The sequence below is a fragment of the Aspergillus ruber genome, assembly GCF_000600275.1.
Source record: "Aspergillus ruber CBS 135680 unplaced genomic scaffold scaffold00014, whole genome shotgun sequence".
Classification (NCBI taxonomy): Eukaryota; Fungi; Ascomycota; class Eurotiomycetes; order Eurotiales; family Aspergillaceae; genus Aspergillus; species Aspergillus ruber.
Window position 1 is genome coordinate 113240 of NW_024467310.1, and position 22957 is coordinate 136196.

At 48.6% G+C, this 22957-nt stretch overlaps 6 protein-coding genes across 6 annotated transcripts; 2 read left to right on the forward strand and 4 right to left on the reverse strand.

Annotated features, from left to right (window-relative positions):
• Positions 1-4053: 4053 nt before the first annotated feature.
• ura7 (small subunit rRNA maturation protein UTP4) lies at positions 4054-7066 on the reverse strand (the record flags this gene model as incomplete). Its single annotated transcript, XM_040784393.1, has 3 exons — positions 4054-5667; positions 5719-5951; positions 6010-7066. The coding sequence occupies 3 exons, from the start codon at positions 7064-7066 to the stop codon at positions 4054-4056; spliced, it is 2904 nt and encodes a 967-aa protein (XP_040638496.1).
• Positions 7067-7993: 927 nt separating this feature from the next.
• On the reverse strand, positions 7994-8735 carry EURHEDRAFT_515571 (putative isochorismatase family hydrolase; the record flags this gene model as incomplete). The annotated part of the gene is made up of 3 exons (XM_040786395.1): positions 7994-8294; positions 8349-8617; positions 8673-8735. 3 exons carry the CDS (start codon positions 8733-8735, stop codon positions 7994-7996), a joined length of 633 nt encoding a protein of 210 aa, XP_040638497.1.
• An 829-nt stretch (positions 8736-9564) lies between these two features.
• On the forward strand, positions 9565-13475 carry EURHEDRAFT_479275 (uncharacterized protein). Its single transcript, XM_040785467.1, has 5 exons — positions 9565-11390; positions 11442-12042; positions 12091-12916; positions 12986-13164; positions 13219-13475. The coding sequence occupies exons 1-4, from the start codon at positions 9873-9875 to the stop codon at positions 13086-13088; spliced, it is 3048 nt and encodes a 1015-aa protein (XP_040638498.1). The 5' UTR covers positions 9565-9872; the 3' UTR covers positions 13089-13164; positions 13219-13475.
• A 469-nt stretch (positions 13476-13944) lies between these two features.
• EURHEDRAFT_412631 (putative sarcosine oxidase) lies at positions 13945-15263 on the reverse strand. The gene has a single exon (XM_040781951.1). The coding sequence runs from the start codon at positions 15198-15200 to the stop codon at positions 14064-14066; it is 1137 nt and encodes a 378-aa protein (XP_040638499.1). The 5' UTR covers positions 15201-15263; the 3' UTR covers positions 13945-14063.
• Positions 15264-16396: 1133 nt separating this feature from the next.
• Positions 16397-18938, reverse strand: EURHEDRAFT_456898 (fungal specific transcription factor domain-containing protein; the record flags this gene model as incomplete). The annotated part of the gene is made up of 8 exons (XM_040784385.1): positions 16397-16851; positions 16908-17091; positions 17145-17320; positions 17369-17642; positions 17694-18250; positions 18308-18484; positions 18540-18640; positions 18877-18938. 8 exons carry the CDS (start codon positions 18936-18938, stop codon positions 16397-16399), a joined length of 1986 nt encoding a protein of 661 aa, XP_040638500.1.
• Positions 18939-19910: 972 nt separating this feature from the next.
• EURHEDRAFT_531051 (uncharacterized protein) lies at positions 19911-21831 on the forward strand (the record flags this gene model as incomplete). Its single annotated transcript, XM_040787175.1, has 7 exons — positions 19911-20036; positions 20085-20346; positions 20401-20457; positions 20498-20593; positions 20648-20806; positions 20942-21174; positions 21225-21831. 7 exons carry the CDS (start codon positions 19911-19913, stop codon positions 21642-21644), a joined length of 1353 nt encoding a protein of 450 aa, XP_040638501.1. The 3' UTR covers positions 21645-21831.
• Positions 21832-22957: the final 1126 nt, after the last annotated feature.

Sequence of the window (22957 nt, forward strand, 5' to 3'; positions counted from 1 at the left end):
TTCTGGAATTGCGCGTTCAAGATCTCCATCGATTACTGGTACTTGTTTGTACAAGTAAGTACAAGTACTCCGGTGTACTATATCCCTTTACCGATGGCAGTGGCTGACCTCCCCTGTAATACTACCAATAAACCTACCCAAAAGGGAACATGACATAATGCACCATCGGGGATGCTTGGCGCCGAATCCGCGAGATGGCCTCGACACGCGCTGATTCGACCGACGCGCCATTGCCGATCGGAGCCTGTTAAATTGGCTCGAACATGGGGGAGTAGTCTAGACGAGCCAACAGGAAGGTTGCCACGGAGTCCACGCATAGTACGAGTACCTTCCCAGCTGAGCGAGACGAGCAGAGCTGTTCACTCAGAAGCCAGAACGATTCAGAAGGAAGAGAAACACGTGATCGCCTAGAAACGATAGACAAAGCTCCCTAAACCTGTTATCTCCCAACGCCAGGGCCACTACTACCCCTTTGAGCCACCTCCTGAACCGGAACCAGCAAACAAAGCGCTGGATTTGCCTTGGCTTACGGTACACACGGAGCTGAAATGTTAACATACGGAGTACGAATACCAATGCGGATGCGCCCGATCAGGCTATATGTCTCGATTTCCGAGCCGTGAATTATTGACGGCAATTTCCCAGAATAGATTAGGATACGGATGATGTTGGTTCATTGTTGGTGCCCGGACTATGATCCGAAACACGTGTCTGTTGGGACTATTCGAGAGTAATCCGAATGTCTGGAGTTCATAACTCCTGAGTATGGTGTACGGAAGTACCATTAGTTGCTGATGGCTGTACTCTGTAAGAGGTGGGATCATCAACCGGAAATAGATGCTGGTTCAATTGCAAACACCGTGAATCAATTCAAAGTTCCGTTCATGCTGTACGGGGTACGGAAGTACATGGCTGATATATATGCAGATAGTTACCTTGCGAGATTGCCATACGGTCGCAGATTGACACGCTTGATCCAGATTATCATGTCTGTCTGATCCAGAAAACATTGGGTTCCTACGTGGGGGTTCTTTGAGCCTTGAACGATGGGATGCCAAGTTGTGCGGTCGGAATTTAATTCCTCAGGCCGTGCAAGACATACCCTTGAGGACCGTCTGTCGATGTACGGATATCGACAGGAGATCTGACACCATCGTGGTAACGTTGTAGGACCTGTCGCTGGTTTAGCGCTCATCTCTGGCAAGAATACACGTCCTGCATCGATCTGACCAGAGGTAATGTGTATGCTTACCTGAACATCTACAACTGGCTATCGTTCTGCCACGATCAAGTTCAACATGACTCGAGAAACTGAGCATCGACAACCAATGGATTACTGCCAGGGAAGACCTCACGTTCTACAGCACAAGACTAGACAGACATACAGGTCTGAATTTCTAGCCCAAGCGCTTCCAAGATGAGACAAAGAAACGCTTATTTCACGGTAACGCTCTGTGCTACCATGTACTACAGAGCCAGGACGTGGGTGTCTAGGATGTACTCCGTATATGCACACAAAGAGTTCTTACTCTTCTCATGGCCAATGGACTAGACACTGGCCGTAAGTTCAGAGTATGTAACGGGCAATTCCCAGCGCAGACCTAAATTTCAGCTCATATTATATTAATTTGCACCCTCTAATTCCAACAGAAACGACTACTGCACGCTTCGTATTTGCTCAGTAATACGGAGCACCACCATCGGCATTGTACTTGTATGCACAGGATGACAGCCACTTTTAGCTAAAGAAGGCAAAATACTCGAAATACAACTCACCTCATAGCCACCCAAAACTAGCCGCCATAGATAAATTACCCTCCTACCCCCCCCAACCAATCCCCCATCAGCCCAAGCCTCAGCCTCAGCCTCGCCATCCCCGTCAACATGCATAATCAATCCAAATATACCATCCTTCCCGCTCCTCTCATATTCTAAATGCTTACATACATACAATACTAACCAAGGATGACTTCTGCCCTATCATTGGGTAACTGGTGCACTCGATCTGCCACACCTACATTTATGCCAGTTACCTGAAACGACTAGAGCGAGTGACGTGGCGGGATGGGAGGGGGTTGATTAGCGACGGGGTTTTCCGGGGTGGACTTGGATATGTACATGTACATATGTATGTACGGAGTGCATGGGGTGCTTTGAGATCTATGTGTCGATTGCGACTGCGAATGTGAGCGTATTTGTGGTTGAGTGTTCGTATCTGCGTTGTTTGCGCTCAGCCCATGCCAGTAATTGTCACGAATAAGCAAATTGGTCGTACTAAAAGAAGGAATAACAAAGTGCATGTGTAGTCAGTATTTTGATAGTAGCTGATGACTATCAAAACCCGATATTAGTTACCCTATTCTGGCGGGTGATATTAGTTAGAACCAACTGTCAATAGTACTGTAATGTGTGAACTAGCCAAAAGCGTAACTCGCATCAATCTAAACGAAGAGCCCAGAGGTAGTTAGTGAACAGTCATCTAGGATCTTGTACATAGATATCTTCGCAAAATCCTATTTCTTATAATAACTTGGCTCTACAATAAACCGCGAGGGCTTGAGTATTGCTACTCTATACACGCTCTATACACCTACTAGAGATCTCGAAAGCCGGGGCACCAAATGCAATCCTGGAATAAATTGGCTAAACCCAGTCAAAACAAACCACCATTCGGACAAGATGGTCGTTGACTAGTACGAAAAGATACATGCGCAATCTGCAAGCGCACAACAGAAGAATTCACTGATTATGTCAACGAGATTGCACCGGGTCTCCTAGCCAGTCTGATACATAACCATTTTCTAAAACCGTACACAAGGCCATAATGCCTCTTGCACCTACGGCCGTGGTGAAGCCGGTGAGGCGAAAGCCGTTGCCTAAAGAGAGGAACTTCTCTTGATGCGGAACAATGTATCCCATTAGGACCTCATCTTGTCCATAGAAAAACCGCAGCCCTAAGATGTAGACACTGTCGTTGAACTTGCGAAATGCCACAGCAATACTCTTGGTTGGTGAGGAAGGCAGCGTAAAAGCCTGCTCGTAGATCCGTCAACATGGGATTCCTGTGGGAAAATTATGGCGATTAGGACGCGGTGCAAAGTCACCACTGATAGTTTTCCATTCTCCATCTCTCGGGCCTTGGTCATCGAAGTCCAAAGCTCCTTTCACCATCAGCCCTGCGTATTCATGCCATTCAATCCACACTCTGGTATCAACAGAGGCTGACAAATAGACTTCATAGAGACGCTCCACAAGAATCTCGTCTGGACATACCATCCACTGAATTACTTCCCAGCAAGCATCATGGAACAAGGACCCCGGAAGCGGACGTTCACAGCACCCGATTAGCGGCGAGAACCAATTATCATGTGAGAGTACGCAGTGTCATGCTCGGCTTTCTGGATGGGATGGAGCTGTACATGCATCATATGGGACGCCGCTTATATAGCCTCCAACGCCGGTTAGGTAGGGGTGGCTGGATGGGATGGAGTCGTAGATGTAGCGGATTGTCTGGGTTAGTCTTGGTTTGCTCAAGATTGGTACTTGTTTTTGGTAAGTGAGGGAAGAAGTTCGACGGACTCGCTCGAAAGTCTTGGTACTAGGTGTGCCTCCGGAAATGGTAGGGGATTTTTGCACCGCAGATGATACAACGAGAATCACCGTCTTCCATAGTCACTGTCAGAATAGAGATATTTCAAGGTAGCCTTGCAAGGGTCGTAAGAAGAAAAGTGTGGAATAGTGTCAACTCAGCTAGTAATGCACTATTCGCAGCCTTTTATGATAGCCATTGAATCCATCCAAGACAGCAGATTAGTCGTCGACTATACATAGCCTTCCTGACACGATACGAGAAAATGAGAAGAAAGGAAGTCAAAAGTGCGACGAGGCTGAATTTGCCGTGTCACCTGATCCAATTCTATTCGCCGTATGTACAAATCAGATTTTTGGTGCAAAAGGATGCTCGAACAAGAATTAGAAAGTGGTGGTGTTGGACCTTGCTAGATATACTTCCATCCAAAATAATTACCCGATCTAATATTTTCCATTCACCCCTTATGAGTAATCCCGCACATAACGACCAGGCAGCTCAATATCCCACGTCGGCCGTTCAATAACGGCAACCTCAAGACTGCCATCTTTCTTGCTCTCCTCCTCGGCCTCATCGGCCAGTGGCACGATACCCAAGATATCACGGTACTTGTAGGTATGCCACCACCGGCGCGGAGCCTGGGTAATGCGATTGGCAAGTTTTTGCGCGGCGGGTGTTTCGAGCTCTTGAACTCCGGCCTTGCGTGGCGTTGCCGTTGGCGTGTCTGCAACCAGTCCATTAATAGCGGGGAACCGTTTATCCTGTTTACCCTTTTTGGGTGTTGTAACAGCATGGTCTCCCATGTTGCCCTCTCGTCGAAGTCGAGCCAGGCCCGCGTCGTTGCTGGCCGCGTATGCCTCGTCGTGATCGTAAGCATCCTCGTCCTCGCCATCTGCGCCGTGCGGGAGCTCCTTGTCCATCGAGATCCACTCGCCCTGCGACTCGTCGGCTCCAACGACCTTGCGATACTTGGGGTCGAAGTAGATGTCTGCCTGGGCCAGGGGTATCCGATCACCAGCACCGGTGTTGGGTTTCTTGCGGTCGTTCTCGCCATCCTCTTGTGCCTGGCGCTTGCGCTTTTGCGCCGAGGTGGCCTTGGCTGCTTGGCTTTGGGCTTGATCGGAGGCTTCGAATTCCTCCGGAGAAGGGAAGTCGTGCTTCAGGTCAAACATCCACAGCCATGAGGAGCCGTATAGCCAGAGTCGTTCGCGGCCTTCTGACAGATCCCATAAGCAGCCCATGGCACGGTCCTTGACACCCTTGAACTCTGCGGGGAGATACGCCTTGGGGTTTCTCCGGGACCACTCTGAGAGTTTGCCATCGAGAGCTTCGAACTCCACCAATTGATGCTCACTTGTAAGTGCCATCAACCGGTTTTCTGTCGTAGATTGTGCATCGTCGTTCGTGCCGTTCGTCAAAATCTTGTCGTCTGCCTTTCTCTGATGACGGAACGACATCAGAACCACTCCTCCCTTGAGACGAGGGATGGGCGACTCTGCAGCAGCGAGACGCCATCGCTCGCCTTCGATGACGGGCTGCTCATCCTCATCATCTGACGATTCGTCGTCCGACTCTGCAGCCCCGTTGGTCTTGGACGCGGGTCTTGACTCTGTCGTCTGTTCCAACACCCAGCTATCAATGCATCCAGCCAAGTCACCAACGGCCAATATGTTGCTATTGTCCGAGAATACGACGCATCGAATTGTCCGCTCGAACTCGCCCAGGGTTCCGTGAGACGTTTTCTCGTGTCGGATGTGTCGCGCAGCGCGGTTGAGTTTCGTGAGTTGAGGCAGAAATTGAGGCTTTTCTTGTGGGGAGGACGCAGGTTTGAGTCTTGCAAGGTAGATATCGCTGTTGGGGCGGACCACAGAGATCCATCGGCTGTCAGGGGAAACAGCCACGACTCGGGCTCCGTCGTCGGAGAAGGCGGCGGGAACATCCAGCTTTTGTATACGTAGAGCTCCTCTTTCGTCGCCCTTGCGCCGTCTGACGGAGAAGACTTTGACGTCGGAAATCGTAGCAACAACGAGGATCTTTCCGTCGGAGGAGAGCATAGCTGAAGTGATGTTTTCCTCGCCCTGTTATATCGTTAGAACCATCGTTCGCCTCATTATTTGTCCAACCCTTACCTGAACCAACACCTTTCCGACGAGTCGATGCCTCTGTCCATCGACGTTCTCAAATGAAGATGTAGGACCACGCGACACGCGCCAGATGCTGATCTCTCTATCCCAGAAGCTCATGACCAGCCGAGACGAAGGAGAAGAAGCAAGCTGAGGGATTTGAGGAAGATTCGATAGCTTTCTGTGGTGCTCTTTACCGAACTCGCGTAGGGGCAAAACAACTGGCGTAGCATCCGGGCCTATAATAACCGAAAACTTAGACTTGAGTAGTAATTGGGACAGAGCATCAGGACATACCTCCAGACACGATGAAACTGATCTCCTTTGTCTCGTAGACCGCAAAAGTCTTGACATCGTGGGTATGGTATCTTCGGTGCATCACCTCGGCCCAACGGGCTTTCTTGTCGCCCTTTTCTCCTTCCTTCTTCTTGTAGACAACGGTGCGTTGGTCAGCGCCTCCGCTGACAACTGTGTCGCCATTTGCACCCACGGCGACATCCAGCACATCCGCCATATGGCCCTGGACCCGTTGAATGAGAGAGTAGTTCTTTGCATCCCAGAAGCGGATTTCACCAGCAGAGTCACCGGAAACGATGGTACCGTCGGGAAGGCACTTGACGGACCAAACCAACAATTCCTTCGGACCACCCGCTGGGCCCTTACCCAGCGAGATTGTTCTCAGAAGCTGACCATTCCGAATGTCAAACAGACGGATCGAACTATCAGCGTAGCCAGCCACGATGGTATTGCGATTCTGGAACGTAACACTGAGGACTCTCGCTCTCTTAGTGGACGGCCGCATCAGCCGCAGGAATTTCAGATCATTATCGGCAGTCGACAAGATCACAATCGATCCGTCTGCACAGCCCGCTGCAAGGTGCTGTCCCGTATATTCTCCCTCCGCCGGAGGCAGTAACTTCCCATCCTTGCCTCGCTGCGTCGCCTGCCACCTGGGCTGCGCCGCCAAGCACCAGATTTCACCGTAGTTTCCACTCGAATGCCGCATCGGGCGACCCTGCTCGATATCCCACTCAGTCACAGCCGTCGAGTATCCGATACTGAACAGGCGCAGGCGGCCGGGAAACTTGACGCCGTCTGGTCCTTCTTCGGGAGGGTCGAGCGTCCACGTGAGCCCTTCAATGCTCCGGTCTTTTCCTCCACGTAAGACTGTCTCTTGGAACCAGGCGCCGCGTAGGGGGTTCCAGATCTCGATGTCGCCATTTGCGCGACCAACCGCGAGTCGGAGGGTAGGGACACCTCGTCCGGCAACGCCGGCGGATGGAGGGTGAGAAAATGCGAGCGCATTAATCGCCTGGGGGTTGAAGGGAACGAAGCGACAGCGGTGGATATCCATGGTGATGGTTTATATTGTGAGATGTATCGAATGTATCGAAGTCCGCGAAAATCGTCACGAGATTTTTTCTTGCCTTGAAAACGAAGAGAAAAGACAGAACGTTTGAAAAACAGTCTAACCCGGCTCAATATAGAGAGCCAAATCGCTTAGGCAAACATTCTAATCAACAACGGAATAAATAAGAGGGATTGAGGTCGAGAAATAGCGGCGATGCCAAAGCTCGAGGTCGGCTTGGTCGATGTTCTTTTTTTTTTTTTTTTACGCCAGACCCGGACCCGCTTTTCGCGGTGAGTCACGTGCACGTTTCCGCCGACAACTTTGTATAGCTTCATCTTATCCTGAAAGGGAAGCAGTCGGCATACTATAAACACGCGGTTTTATGTAACTGATATATGTACTTCATCCACAGCCATCACCTGATTCGGATTTGGCATCGACGATACATGTAAACCTGCACTCCTTTATGACAACGGCTTCTTCTTTTCTCCCCTCCAGATTCGACATTCTCGTCTTTTGTCCATCTAGTTTAGATGGGAATACCACTCGTTATTATCTATTAGAACCTGATTATCGCGGTTATTGAGAACGGGGCCCATCCTGAAAATGGCAAATGGCAGTTCTGGGGACGCAAAAGAAACGAAGTCTAGAAGCGACATTTAACAGCTGGCAGGTGTTGAAATGAACCTTGCTGGGAATGCCAGTGTGATCTACGATTTCTTTAGCTTGGATGTCTTCCAGCCGCTTTAGCTGGTGGGAGTGACTCATAACTCCCTGGAGAATCGACCCGGTGCTTTAGCTGAAGTCGAAGAAGTCCGTCAGGATATCAGAGATGTGGCCATGAGTCTTCAATATGATAGGCAATAACATTCATTTCTAATGCCAGAGATCAGGTGCACGGGTTGCCAACCGCAGCCCGAACGGGGCTATCTACTGATTTGCATTCTTGCTCACAGATTCATAACTCTGCATCAAGCACCAATACCCAGGGACGTGATCGCGCCAAATCTCACCGAAACCCGCAACATCGTTGCGCCAGTCCCTATGGAGCTCCGCAGCAACAGCCGCCCAATTAAGCAACTGGCAGCCTGCCTGGGCCATCCGTTTATGGGCCGCCTCCCTCGTATGTTCCGCAAACGTACCCGAGGCGTCGGTAACGACGAAGACGTCGTATCCTTCCTCAATCAAGCTGAGAGCAGGAAAAGCAACACAGATTTCAGTCAAGACACCACTGCAATCCAACATGTTAGGCTAGGTCTTGAAATGCTTTTCAGGGCTTAGATACCTAATGACAATCTGCTTCTTACCCATCTTCTTCACAGCCTGCGCAAAGTCCTCGTTATCCATGGCGTTGATTTGGCCCGGGCGTGGGACCACAGTCGCGTTAGGAAGCCCATCGTAAAGCTCCTTGACAAGCGGACCGTTCGGGCCTGTCTCGAACGAGCTGGTTAGAATCGATGGGACCCTGAAATAGTCGGCCACTTTGACGAGCCCTGAAACATTGGTTTTGAATTCATTCGGCTCGAAATCGCGGACTAGCTGGATGAGGCCAGTCTTTCTTGAGGTCAATCACCAAGCTATGTTGGTCCAGAGACAATAGGTAGCTTACCTGGTGGTCAACGAATAGGAAGACGCAGTCGTCTTTGTTGAGGCGTTTATACGCTGGAGGCATCGTGGACGGATTGGTGATGGATTAATCAATATATCAGAAGAGGGTGTTTTGTGAGCATATGGTTGTAACCAATCATCTCATAGCTACATCATCTCTGAGCCATGCTAACGCGTAATGATGCTAATGCATTTAGACCTTATCCAGCACTAACGGATTCAAAATTGCAGCTATCACCCATGGCCGACTAGCAGTGTCTACACTACCTGAATACGCTTAGCACTAGCCAGTTGACTCAAGGGTCTAAACTGAAATCATAGAATGCATCTCGTTAGCGTCGTCAATCGACCGAAGAACGAAGCTATATTGAGGGCCGGATTGAGATGTGCCCCCGAAGCAAGACCCATGGCAAATACGAATAAAGGAAGCGTGAAAACCACAATCGTAGTCCCGGTTATGCCAGGTACAACGGGGCTTAACTCAGCAACAGGTACTGATCTACTCTAGTCCACCATATCGCCACCCGGAGGAACCCCTTCAAAGATAAAATATCACTGAATGGGACCAAACGGAGCCGCATCAGGATGTTTCTTCGATATCTCTTGATCTGTGCAATTGCTTTATTCTGAGAGCCCTTGATTGTCACCGATGCGGCCGGAAAAAGGAACCGAGCAATTCGGCGTAGGTATCTCGCCCTGGGTTACCTCGCCAGAAATCGACTCGAGACAGCATAGGCGACATGGTAGCGCTTACACTGAGGAAGGGAACCAACTTGGACTAAGTATAACTGGCTTCGATTTCATCGGCTCTACTTATCGAGAAGACCCACAATTTCGGCCGACCGCAATAAGTCATCATTAGTCAATCTTAAGTTGACCTCATTGATTTGATTCTTAAGTCTACTAGTATTCCCGGGTTCAGCCTATTCTCTCGTGGTGGGCATAATATGTCGCCTAGTCGTTAAAATACCGAGCATGAGCTACGGGGGGGGCATCTTTCCAATATCGCAGATACTCTGGTAATATGCTAACGATCTCACGATGATTATAAAAGGATCCACTTAGACCGCCGAGAACGGGTTGAAAAAATTGATCTGAACAGAACCAAGCTGAAAAATTCGCGTAATCTCTAGTGATGTGTAAAGAAGATACCAAAGCTAGATAACTACGGTATCTTAGTTCATTTCGGATTCTCCCTTCTATGGGAGGATCAACAACTATGGCAATCGAGACATCGTCAATGCGCTCCGGCAGTCATAATGATGGACCTCTCCCGGACCGAACGCCATCGTCAAGGTCGGGATCCTTGCCTAAACCTCTGGGACATGCCTTCCAAGCAACTACGAGACGCCTGCAGCTCAAGTCGGTCTTGGCCCAACTCACTTTGGACCGGCACACTATTATGATGGCTATCAAATCATCGATACCACCCACTATCCTTTTATGTGCCATTCAGTCAAACGCATGGATCAATCTCTTTCAGACCCAGGCCTATTTAGCCGCAATCATGTCCACCTGTGTTCTGCCGACTCTTCCTCGGGCAAGGCTGATTGAGTACAATTTTCAACTCGCGTTTGTAGTTACCGTGTCATACTGCTGGGTGCTCCTTGGCGGCTGGTCTGGCTTGCAAGCCAGAAAACACACTACTAATGGCCCCGAGGAGCTGAAGGCTTACAACTCGTCAGCTGAAGCTATCGCCGCTATCTTCTTAATGTTTTGGACATGGTGTGTTTTCACGCTGAAGTCAACTTTTCCTACCTGGGCCATACAGTGCACCTGGGCTGGCATCTTTGCAGTCGTTACGCTACCAACCGTTGCTCAAGCTTCTAGTATGCAGGAAATCATTGCTCAGACTAGCACTGTCTTTGAGGTTTTTCTGGTGGGGCAGGCCGTGGGATTCGTCAATGCTCTCGTTGTATTCCCGCAAAGCTGCAGAGGAGTTTTCAGGAAGGATATGAGAGCCTGTCTTGACGGATTAGTTGCTATTATGCAGGCTCAGAAAAGATGCATAGAAGACTTCCGATCAAGGAGAATATCTGCCGAAGGAGAAGATGAAAGAAACAACTCTGTCCATCAACTCCAGAACGCGCTACAGCTTTTCATTAATAGCATCGTCAAGGCTCGTGGTGATGTCGAGTATGCCGAGCGTGAGATGTCCTGGGACCGCCTTGACCACCAGCAACTCGAGCATATTGCCTCGATGTTGGTAGACCTTATCGCCCCGGCATCTGGGCTAGGCTCAGCTGCAAACATGCTGCAGCTGGCAGTTGATAAGGAATATAATTCGTCTAACGACACCGGAGGGGTGAATAGCAATGCTGAGGCAGGCCATAATGCGGAGAGCGAAGAATACTGGCATCGCCTTGAGGGGGAAATGCATGAACAATCTTACAGAATATCAGAGGCTATAATTGAAGGAGTGGAGCACGCCAAACTTCGACTGGAGTTGACAAAGGAGCGTTCCTTGTTTGGCAGAGTTCATGCGAGAAAGACTGACGAGGAGAGCCAGAAGTTTCCAATGAAACCTGGAGAAGCCAGTTTCCTCGAATCATATCGAGACGTCTTCGACAAGTGTTGTGTTCTAGGACAAGATACGTATGGCACGGATGGAGAAAAGCTGCTTGACTATTACATCCGACACAGACCACAGGTTGAAGACCTGAGCCAAGTTACTTCAGAAGCACATCCTAACACCCTACGCTATTTTTTATTGCTCCATGTAAGTGGTGGAAAACGGGTGTGCGCCCACAGCATTAGCTAATTATCACAGTCACATACTCTCCTTTCATTACTAGGAGACGAATTCCTCAAACTCCTTCTTTTTACCGAGGAGTGCCATGCACACCCGAAGCGTCTACTTATTCCGCGGCTTAGACACCTTAGATATTGGCTCAAAGTATTGGTCCACATTGCAGGTACCCGACCAGGTAGTACTTACCAAAGTATGGATCCTCAAACAAACGTCGAACTTGGTTCCACATTCTACGATCGAAAGGATCCTGACCATCTCCCGCCTGCCAACCTCATGGAGTCCTTTGGAGACAAGATTCGCAAGATTAACGCCGTCTTTCGCACCAATCATGCAGCATACGGGCTTCGAGGTGTCTGTGCCGTTATGACCATAAGCATTATGGCGTTCCTTCGTGATTCGCAGAGTTTCTATTCTAGACAGCGATTTCTCTGGGCATTGTTTGCCATTGTGCTTTCTATGGGCCGCACTGCTGGATCGTCAACCTTCCTTTTACTGTGTCGTATACTTGGTACTATTGCCTCTATGATAGCGAGCTACATCATTTGGTACATTGTCGACCAAAAGACCCCTGGTATTTTGGTCTTCGTCTGGCTGTGGTTTACTGTCATAGGATTTTTCAGTAAGTCGTACCCATACGGCAAGATTGTCCTCAAAACTAATTTTCTAGTGATCAAATTCCCTAAATTCTTCAGCGTATGGTTCGTTGCCCTCATTACCGCCATCGTGATGATAGCAAATGAACTCCAAGTCCGTCAGCTAGGAGCAGAAATAGTTTCTAAATCCGGACAAGCCGTCTACGCACCATACATCATCTTCCCCTACCGACTTGCCATCGTCGCGCTCGGCGTCGTTGTCGCGTACTTCTGGACACTCTTTCCATATCCCCTATCCGAACATTCTGAACTCCGCGAAGAAGTGGCCAAATCCATGTACATTCTAGCGAATTTCAGCCAATCCACCCAACAAACGATCCTCGCGAGACTCCACGGCACCTCGGGCGACCTGAATGACAAAACCAGCCCCGGCTTCCACCTCCAAACCGCGCGCCGCCGCATTTTCCGCAAATATCAAACCATGAGCACCAGTGCAAAAACATATTACAGCTTCCTCGACTGGGAGTTCTCCCTCGGCGGTCGTTTCCCCAAGAAAACATACGGCGAAATCCTCGCCATTCTCGAGCGCGTCAGCAGCTACCTGACCCTCTCGGGCTATGTGTCTCTGGCGCTTGAACGGACTCCTACCTGGTGGGCCGCCGACCAGAACGATACAGCTCAAGCACACCTTACTCCCGGGGGTGTTACGACGAGAATGATCATTTTGCATTCTGCACTGAGCCGGGTCCATCCGCTGCCGCCGCAGATGAGGGAGTTGGAAATCCCGAATCTGAACGAGCTTTTGACTAGGGATGTACCCACGGAAGAAGGGTTTGCGGCCGCAGCTTTGATCCATACCGTTAACTGGTATTTGATTCGTGATGTAAATCGGCTCACGCAGTAAGTAGACCTGTTGCATCGCTACAAGTATACTTGTATGACTGACACCCTTTTCTCTTTCTTGAGCAGGCTGGTGAGAGAGCTCGTTGGGGAGCTTGATTTTTCATTTGCTGTTGATACCCCGACCCTTGTCACTGTATCAACTATCGATAGGACAAAGAAGGAGGGTTAGGAAGGGCCCAAATATCCCGAGCAAGGGGAGTGAGCGAACAGTCCAGCGTGAAACAGCGCCATGTAGTTCCTGATAAGTGAGTCCAGTCCAGTCCTCCCTCTTAGCATCCAGACAAGCTAATAATGACCAGATCATTTTTACAATTCACCTTGCTAAGCCTGACCCGTTCTTTGCCATGGTCAGCTTGTCAGCATACCCAGTTAAATCATGGAGAAAATGCTCTCCCTGCCAACGGCGATCAGAACTGAAAATATATACCGGAATCTCTTGTATTTATTTGTTTCATGATGAGGCCTTCCTTTGGGTAAGTCCCGACGTTGACGAGCAGTAAATTATCGTATGTCCTGCCTATATTCTAGTGTTAAATAACTAATACTATTATCTCCCTCCTCAAACATTCTATTGCCCCATTGTAAAAATACTTAGGTAATTTCTGTTCCTATGAAGGGAGGATCGTTTTCACCAGCACAATGAGATCCAAAATTAGGGTTGTAGAGCTCTTGGTATGTACCAAGAAAAAAAAAAAAAAAACTAGGCAGCAGGGAATATAGCTCATTTTGAACATCCTCTTTTGGTTGGATTCAGGCTGCTCAGAAAATTAAGTATGTATGCCGCATATTGAATAGTGAGCGTCAAGCAACTTGAAGGAACGAACGAGTATACAGCCGTCCACCAGGGCAACAGACCAGATCACTCGATTTACGTTACGACGCAATAAGAATATCAGGTGTATAGTATGGGCGCTGCTTGTTTCCAATGAATGAAGCGCATTGTCGAGTTGGAAGTAGAGCTGTGGATAATATACTGTCAGAGGGGTGAAATAAAAGAAGCTTGACTGCTATATTGATGGAAGGTGTGGGGAAACATATGCGTTACTATCTACCTAGCTATCATAATCTCGGGGCTGCCCTGAAGGGTGTCTCCTGACATATCAGCCATCCGCTTCACAGACCTGGATCATACACTACCATTCAATTATAGTTTGCTAGAGCCGGCTGGACTCGGCACGGGAAATTTGGAGATATCATCACTCGTCTCCCCGTCAATTGCGAGCTCTGCCACCACTCGACCGATAGCAGGAGCGAACTTGAATGCGTGTCCATTACCCAGAGCTATAATAATGTCTGGGTGCTTTTCCAATGATCCTATGATAAACTGGCGATCCGGCGTGATGGCGTACTGACAGGTTACTGTACGCAGGGCCTGACCATGGTCGGGTATGATAGTGTCCATGAAACCCGTCAGCGTCTTGAGCAGCTCCGGCGAGTGAACAAATGTACGATGGTCGGGGGCCATAATATTCTGTTGGGCATCCTGGCCTGCCTTGATGGTTGGCTCCCCATAGGTCGGAAATCCATAGAACCATTTCTCGCCGCCCCATATCCACACGGGGAACCGCTCAGAGTCGAAACGAGCTGAGTCTGTCGGCTTGAAGTAGGTGATTTGCTCCTGCATGACTGACAGCGGGATCTCAGCACCAAGAGGTCCAAGAAGCTTGTTTATCCAGGCGTCGGCCGCAAGGATCACTTTGCCAGCTCGGACTCGACCATTGGACGTTTCGATGACCACGCAGTCGCCATCCGGGGTCACTCTGTCCACTCGAGTCTTCTCTCTCAAGACAGCCCCATTGGCGCGAGCTTGGTATTGCATAGTAGTGACCGATTTGGAGGCATGAGCGATACCAGTATCTGCCGTGTACACGGCATCAATTTCATCGGGAATCTTGAACCCGGGCCAGCGTCGATTGACTTCCTTTGAATCAAGAAGCTCGTAAGGAACACCATTGGCGTCTAAGCTTTTTGTAAAGTCGCTGGAGGGAGTTGGCCCTCCCCTGGGAAGGAATACAACGCCGCCGGTTATGTTCAGCAGCTGTAGACCAGATCGCTTTTCCAAGTCTGCCCAGTCTTTGTACGCCGATCTTGCGAGTGAAACAAACTCAGGGGAGCCGTATGAGGTCCTGATAATCCGTGAAGTGTCATGTGATGCTCCGCGTACGTGACCGAACTCGAATTGTTCGAAGCCAATGACTTTAGAACCTTTGATGGCTGCTTGGTATGCTGCTGCGCTTCCAAGGGCACCAAGGCCAACAACTGCAATGTCAAACCGTTCCATGGTTGTTTCTTGGGTAATGGACAAGTAAAATTGAAAAGAAAAGAGTTGAAACACTGAGAGTTGAGTGACTGGCAGATGAAGGTCGTCAGAAGGCATATATATATATATATTCCTTGAGTCTTATGGAAGTTTACCCCTCTTCAGTGATAGCATCAGACGAACCGCCTGGTGTGTAGCCTACGGTATCGGACATTGAAGAGACGATGAGCTCTACCCCGTTACTCGAGCGTCCGATTCAAGGTAGCCCAGTTAGATCACATCTTCCCCGGCCCCCAGGCCGACAAATTAGTCCCCGCATGCTCGGTAACAGGTGCCGGTGCCGGTCCCAATCCCCAAGCCACATCCGCACCAGAGCCTGACCCCGTCTGCGCGTTTCCACTTCATGTCCAGTTAGGTTAAGCAGGGCCAGAAGATAAGTGGCTGGCTGCGTAAGATGGTCGGGTCTTGGCCTTCCAAGACCTTGACTACTGTCACCTCCATTGTATATCCCTTCAAATCGAGCTTTCAGGTTATAACCTCTGAGTCGGCCCTCTGCTTGTACCGGGCCCTGAAAGTTGTTTTGCCCTGGTAGGCTCCCGGGGATGCTCTCCAATCACACATTCAAGGCCACCCAACAAAAATCCCAATTACCAAAAAACGGGGCCACAGAATTACGTGAGGACGCACGTAATCAAATCAGTCAAGGAAATGACGCTACGGCCTTTTCACCCGATCCCGTTGTTTGATTGGATATTACAGGGACTCAAGTACTGTAGCATAGCATCATCCGTAGTTCTACCAGGCTACAGTAGTCGGATCAAATGCAGACACCCTCCAGTCCCATTCCCAACGACCAAAGTTGAGATATCAGGATAGTGCCGCAGGCTGAAAATGAGGGGTAGTGGACCACATTACGGCAACTAGACCATTGAGGATTAGAAACTAAGGCGAACGACGCTAGCGACGACCAGGTCAGCGCATTGGATGTTATACAATGAAGGGTGACAATCATGGTGACTATGAATGCAACTGAATAGATGCTGTTTTCTATAATTTCTAACACAGCACCTACAATTTCTCATTTCTTGTTTGGTCCAATGCGAAGCAGAAAGAGAAAAGAGAAAAAAGGGAATTAAATGAGAAGGATGGGGGATGTCCTAGTCAATTTCTGACATTCGTTACATTGACAGGAAAGTCAGATATCCAAGCCTGGAAATTCATCCTTGGATGCAAGGAAGCGGCCAAGCCAGACTATTAAGATCTAAGGAGTTTGCCAGCTCCATCAACTGACTTGGGCTGAACTCGTAATGTTGCCCAAAACTTTCTGCAAAATTCAGCTCCAGTGAGTGGCTATGCTCACCCAATGCGACGGGAGGAACAAGGACTGTAGGGCTGTTCCCCTCTCTCGATCCACGATGAGTGCTTGCGGATAACACCGCCGTCGCATTTTCTTTCATCGCCAACTGTGTGAGTTCATCATCCAATTGCTTCAACTCTGACCGAATCAATCTGGCGGAAAGGTTACCGCGAATGCTCATTTCGCCTAAAATGGCGTACGCACGCTGTGACCAGGGTGAATGATCTCGCAGTAGAGATGGATCAATTGCAGCCGCCAGCAAAAGTGAGATTGTTGATGTAGATGCCGCGTCCATGTCGAAGGGCACAAAGGTTTCTCAGATAACTCGCGTCAGTATATAAGGTCTCATATATAACATGCAGACGGCCTACCCAAGATTCCTTGTTCTAGTAAGTTTGACAGAATTCTTAGAATTTGTTGGGCCGATTCCACGCATATATGAAGGAGAGCCTTCACAGTCCCAGCTTGAAGCCAGTGCATTAACGCAGGGTCGGACTGGCCCAACTTGGATTGGAGAAATATATACAAAAGTGGCCTTGTCGTGAGAATAATACACTAGATAGACCTGTAAGCACTGTTTCATAGAAATTGGTTCAAAGATGTCATACCTGATGCTCGAGGATATGTAAATGTGCCGATACTCGCGAAGTGCCACCCGTGGAACCCTTGGTATATAAGTCAAAGGAGCTATTCAATTTTTCGGTGACCTTGGCAATGTCTCGGAGGACAGATTGAGTAGCGCTGAGATAGCGACTATCAAGCCTTCCTTCGCTGCCATATACAGCTAACCTTCATTTAGCAAATTAGAGCGCCAACAGTAGTGAGAACTCACTCAAGTCCACTTTGGCCAGTATTTGACATAACACAACTTGCATCTCCAGGACATTCGAACCTTGGATAGGCCTGGAAATCGAAGGAAATGAAGCACTTATACTCTCTTCGGAAATTGCCATTGGCACCCCTAGAAGAGACGACATCCGACGTTCAAGGACGTAGACAGTCCACCACACGAGGCTGCTTCGCTGCACATAGTCTTCATCAAGACATATCCCATGCATCCCTGTATACATGCCATGTTCTAGGGCTAAGCGAAGAGCACTACCAATCTAAGCTTATCAGCGTTGAAGTCAATAAGCACAGTGCAACTTCACTCTTACCATACGATAGGCCGGGCCACGGCTGTGGATGGAGTGTAGGTATAGTGCAGCACAGCACATGACCTGTATCTTCTCAATTGGATCATCATTGAAGAAACTAAAGTCTGGCATGCATTGCATAGCCTGGATGAAGTGCTCTGCGCCAATAGGACCCTGCGATCTCGCTGATTGAACCACAAAGGCTTTTCCAAATGCAAGAAGCAGAAGGTAGTGGCAAAACCATAAAGGTGAGGATCGAGATTCTTTCGCGGGATTGTGCTGGAAAACTTCAAGCTGCTCCATGAAACGGCTCTCTTCAAATAGATAGAAAAGCTGTCCACAATGGAACTTAACCGAACTAATGAGATATTTGGCAAAATCCGGGGTTGGAAGATTCGAGACATCAAAAAGGTCCTGGGGATAGTTTGCTTTGTTTCCGTCCCACTTGAGATCGTAGACATGATCATCAAAGAGTAGATTGTCTGGATCTGGAAACAGCGGCGATCCTGTTAGATTCTCATGGGTCATTCCCAACACTCGCCGAGCAAAGGCCCAACTGGATGACGTGCCCATGAACACTAATATAATAGTCAGAAAAAGAGCTAGTACTTTGCTTTATAAATTAGAGGGTTTACCTGGTCTTCCCAGGGGGCCTGGAACCCAGTCTGTGATGTGATGAGCTAGTGGATTTGTCAGAGGCGCCTTGACTTCTATCCCATCTTGGGCTCTGGACGCCGTCGTGGTAGTATGTCTAAAGCGCAGGCCTTGGTCTTGGTTATCCGCTGATGGTAGCAATGATGTTGCGTTATCACCTGGAGAGTCTTAGTGGTTTTGTGCCAGCAATCGTCCCGCTGAAACGGTGCTCACATGTCAGGTTGGCAAGCTGCTCAGGGGTTGATTTCGAAGTAGCAGGCTGGTTCACTCTATGCTGTAAAGTAGCCACGCGCTCATGTAGGTCATTGAGGTACCTGTCTTGATAGGGAAATTAGATTTGGGAACTGATGACAGCAGATGTCTTTACTCGCCTTCGTGTGACTAGAACCCTCTCTGACGGGTTATCGAAACAGCAAGCCAAGTTCCGTTTGCTACACTGGCTGCATGGATGTGAGCCGGTGCATCTGATTTTTTGGTCATGACATCTTCTACAACTGTTTGCTCACTCAATGTGTCAATAGAGTGCAGTGTCCGAGGTTAGAGGACGTACGCTCTGGTCACACGCTTGCTCGCACTTAGCAAGCGTCTTTCTGAGATTTCTCTGGGGGGCATCTTGCCTCAAGGAAAGGTCAGTTTCAAAAGCAAGAGCTGCGAAATGATGAGGACTCTATTTTGTTGCGCCCAGAAGAAAACTTCCTACCAAAGACCCGGCCGTTGGCTCGAGCGGGGTAAAACGCATGGAGCCGCGAAGCTCTTAGCGGCTAGACAAATGAAGTAAAAAAATTTCGCAGACTGGCGATATGATGTTTGCCGAGAGTGTTAACCGCCTACGTAGTTGGTCTATCAAGTCGATTACTGTAAGGCAGGTCTTTCCGAGCTAAGTACTAAATGGTACCTCGTACCCATCCCGACGCCGGGTATAACTGACCATGCTCAAATTAAGTAGTCTCTATTGTACATGTAAAGGAATTATGACCTGGTGTCTGTCGGATGCGACGGCCGTAGCGTGAACCGCGCTGTTTCACTCACTCCACACCGGCAGAGGCGAACCAACTAGAGTAAATTCGCATTCGGTCTGAGTCTGGAGTACTGATAGCCAAGCGAGTCCCACTTGAGATCTTCCCCAGCTTATCCAGGGTATCGGACCTTGTGGTCGGACAAGGCGAAATCCTCTAGTAGTACCCCAGATCCCTCAATTCTCTGTGACCCACTGGCTCTTGGACAACAAGTTGAAACCTCTATCTTATGCCTAGGGAAAAGCTCACCGTCTTAAATTGCACGTAGATGCATGGTCGAGTTGGGAGATATTGTCTTGTACATCGCCATGTCGTTTGCGCTTCACACTGCTCAATGAGAACTACTCACCCCCGATAACTTTTAGTAAAGGTATGTCTTTCCGATATCCCCGGAAAATACTAAGCACTACTAGAGTTCCTGACTCCTGTATAAGACCAGTCACCGGCGCTTTGGAGTGTCAGTAAATTTATCCCATGGCACAATATCTACCACAAGCTTATTTCTTCTCATCCGCGCATCCTGGACTGTCATACGCTACGACATAGTTCCTTCCTAAAAAGGTACATCATGTCAGAGCCCAATGGCCTAGAGGCCGGTTCGGCAGGAAGGCCGTCGAAACCTCTGGATTCTCCTCCCATAGCACAAGATGCAGTCTTTGGCGAGATCACTGAAGAAGGGCCGAATTACCGAGACGTAGGTACTCATTAACAAACCTATACTCAAATATCTAACGATGGATAGGTTGGATGGCTGGGAACAGTGGCTCTCATGATGAAGACCCAGTTTGGCCTTGGTGTTCTTTCTATACCCCAAATCCTCGATTCACTGGGAATAATCCCAGGTATCATATGCCTGGTGGTGGTTGCAGCCGTAACCACCTGGTCTAATTACGTTATCGGTACTTTCAAGTTGAAGCATCCTGAGGTGTACGCCATCGACGATGCGGGAGAACTGATGTTCGGTCGAGTAGGCCGCGAGGTCTTTGGGGTTGGGGTTTGCGTCTGTGAGTCTTGAAGGGAGCCTGGTATCTAGCATTATTCTAACCCATGCATGCTAGACTGGATTTTCTGTTCTGGTTCCGGGCTATTGAGCACATCGATTGGGCTGAACCGCAGTCTCAGCTCATGGGACATGTACTGCTGTCTTCGTTGCAGTGTCTGCAATCGCTTCATGCAGCCTGGCCAGCTTCCGCACTTTGGGGAAAATCAAATGGACTGCGTGGGTTGGAGTGGGGTCTGTTTTTACTGCTAGTGGGTAACCACTTGTAACCGCCTGCTTTAAAGTACTTACTCAAGGTTCACTAGGTATGATTGCCACAATTGCAGTCGGTCTCCAGGAACAGCCTTCCACAGCGTCCAAGACCAGTTACTGGGCATCGGACTACAAGCTTGTTGGCAATGCATCATTCACCAAAGCAATTACAGCGGTCTCGTCCATCATCTTTGCATACGACGGTACTCCTGGTCAGTCTAACCTAATCTTTTCTTTCCCCAGAACACATTGGGTAATGAGGCTACAGCAGGGCAGTCATTGGTCTCTGTTAAAGGAAATGATATATTCTAACATCAAAACTCCATGTGCTAATGATTGTAAACCAGGGTTCTTTCCTATCGCAGCAGAGATGCGTAATCCTTCACTTTACACAAGATCCTTACTTATCTGCCAGTCCGCCATAACTGCAATATACATAGCTATTGGTACTGTAATTTATTACTATTGTGGCTCATACGTTGCATCCCCCGCCCTGGGATCTGCCGGTACATTGATTAAGAGGGTCGCATATGGAATCGCACTCCCTGGCCTGGTGGCCAGTACGGTCATCGTTCTTCATGTGAGTGATAAGAGTGGCTAATCTCGGCTTCCTTTTTTGACCAACTATAGTTCTCAAGTAAATACATATTCGTCCGCATATTGCGAAATTCTGAACATCTAACCGCCAACTCTTTCAAACATTGGGCAACTTGGCTTGGCTGTACTTCTGCCATTACAGTTTTCTCCTATCTCATTGCCAGTGGTATCCCCATCTTCGCCGATCTGGTTTCCCTCATCGGCGCCCTGCTTGGAACTTTCATGTCATTCCAGCCAATGGGTTGCATGTGGTTATATGATAACTGGAAAAATGGCAGAGAACAGCCAACCCTTAAATGGATACTTCTTTCATCTTGGAGTATCCTAGTAATCGTTTTGGGGTCTTTTTTGATGGTTGCCGGAACCTACGGATCCGTCGTCAATATTATTGCTTCTACCAAGGCAACTCCAGGTTCTTCTGCGTGGTCGTGCGCTGACAACTCAAACTCATGAACGTTGGCATTGCAGATCAAGACTACATCATTGCAACCCGTTACTTCCAAGTCAAATATACTCATCGTACTTCAATCATGCCACATATTTCGGTCAAAGCTCCATACCAATAAACAATTGAAGGAAGGCCAGTCTCTGCATAAGAAGTAGGTAGACTAGACAAATCCATAATAAATATATATTCTCTGCCTATACATCGGGTTTCTGGACGATCGTGGGGTCACAACTGGTATACTTTCCAGATATAGCTGACTCTCTAAGTATTCATCATATGTACTCGCGGGTTCGCATATTGGCTGAAAGTACCCTGGTTGTACATGGTGAAATTCAACGACTTCCTTCGCGTCAGCTCGGCGACATGGATAGCGATCTGAATATTGATGACGAAAAAGTCTTTCAAGCCAGTCTCCACGAAATCCATCTAGAGGACGCACGCAGTTTTTCAGGCGAGATGCACAAGCTGGTTAACGGTGTCCGAAGTATGGTTCGGTCTTTTTGACCAGACGACTAGGCTAGCTAACGTGCTGGAATGAACGACATCCGGGCGCTGCACCGTTGATATGGAAACCCAACTGGTCCTGCAAGAATGATCTGCTTATCTAGAAGATATTGTCTGCTTGTTCGCTCAAAAAAAAAAAAAAAAAAATGCGTTTCATATTGTCAGGAACCAAACGCTCACATGCTGCGGGCTCTCAACTATGCCCTCATTATTTACTTCGATCGGTGGATAAGACAGGTCAACCCATGCCTTGGTGCTTCCCACACCTGATAATAGGGACGCGTCCCACGGTGTATTTCACGGTTATTTTGATGAGTTGTTTGCGTTCCGCGGTGGTCGGTGAGAACACTACCGTTCACTAAAGACAGAAAACCACAGAAAGACTGGCAATAATGATGGTCAACAGCCTTGGTCCCGGCGCGGGATATGTGACGGGCAGATCTGGATTGCCTGCCATCTACTTAGCTAAACTAACATCTATTATCTAAATATAGGTAGCCCCCGGCGCAGGGGGCTGCTTGGACTGTCATGGCTGTTGAACAGCAACTTGCGCTTCTTGGTTTGAACAGAAAAGCAGGAAAAGTAAAAGAAGGAAGGACAAACGTAAGGAAAACAGAGAGGAAAAGAGGGTAGGGAGCCAGAAGTCAACTTGACGTTCCCTAAATTCGATAAATTTAAAAGCCTAATGGCGTCTGCAAATGTTGGTATAGCAATTGGATTCAGCAAATTTGAGAATGCAGTGTTGACTAGCCTATGACAAACTGGATAGTACGGTGCTCTTGTAGGAGATGTGAGGAACCACAACTCAGTTTTT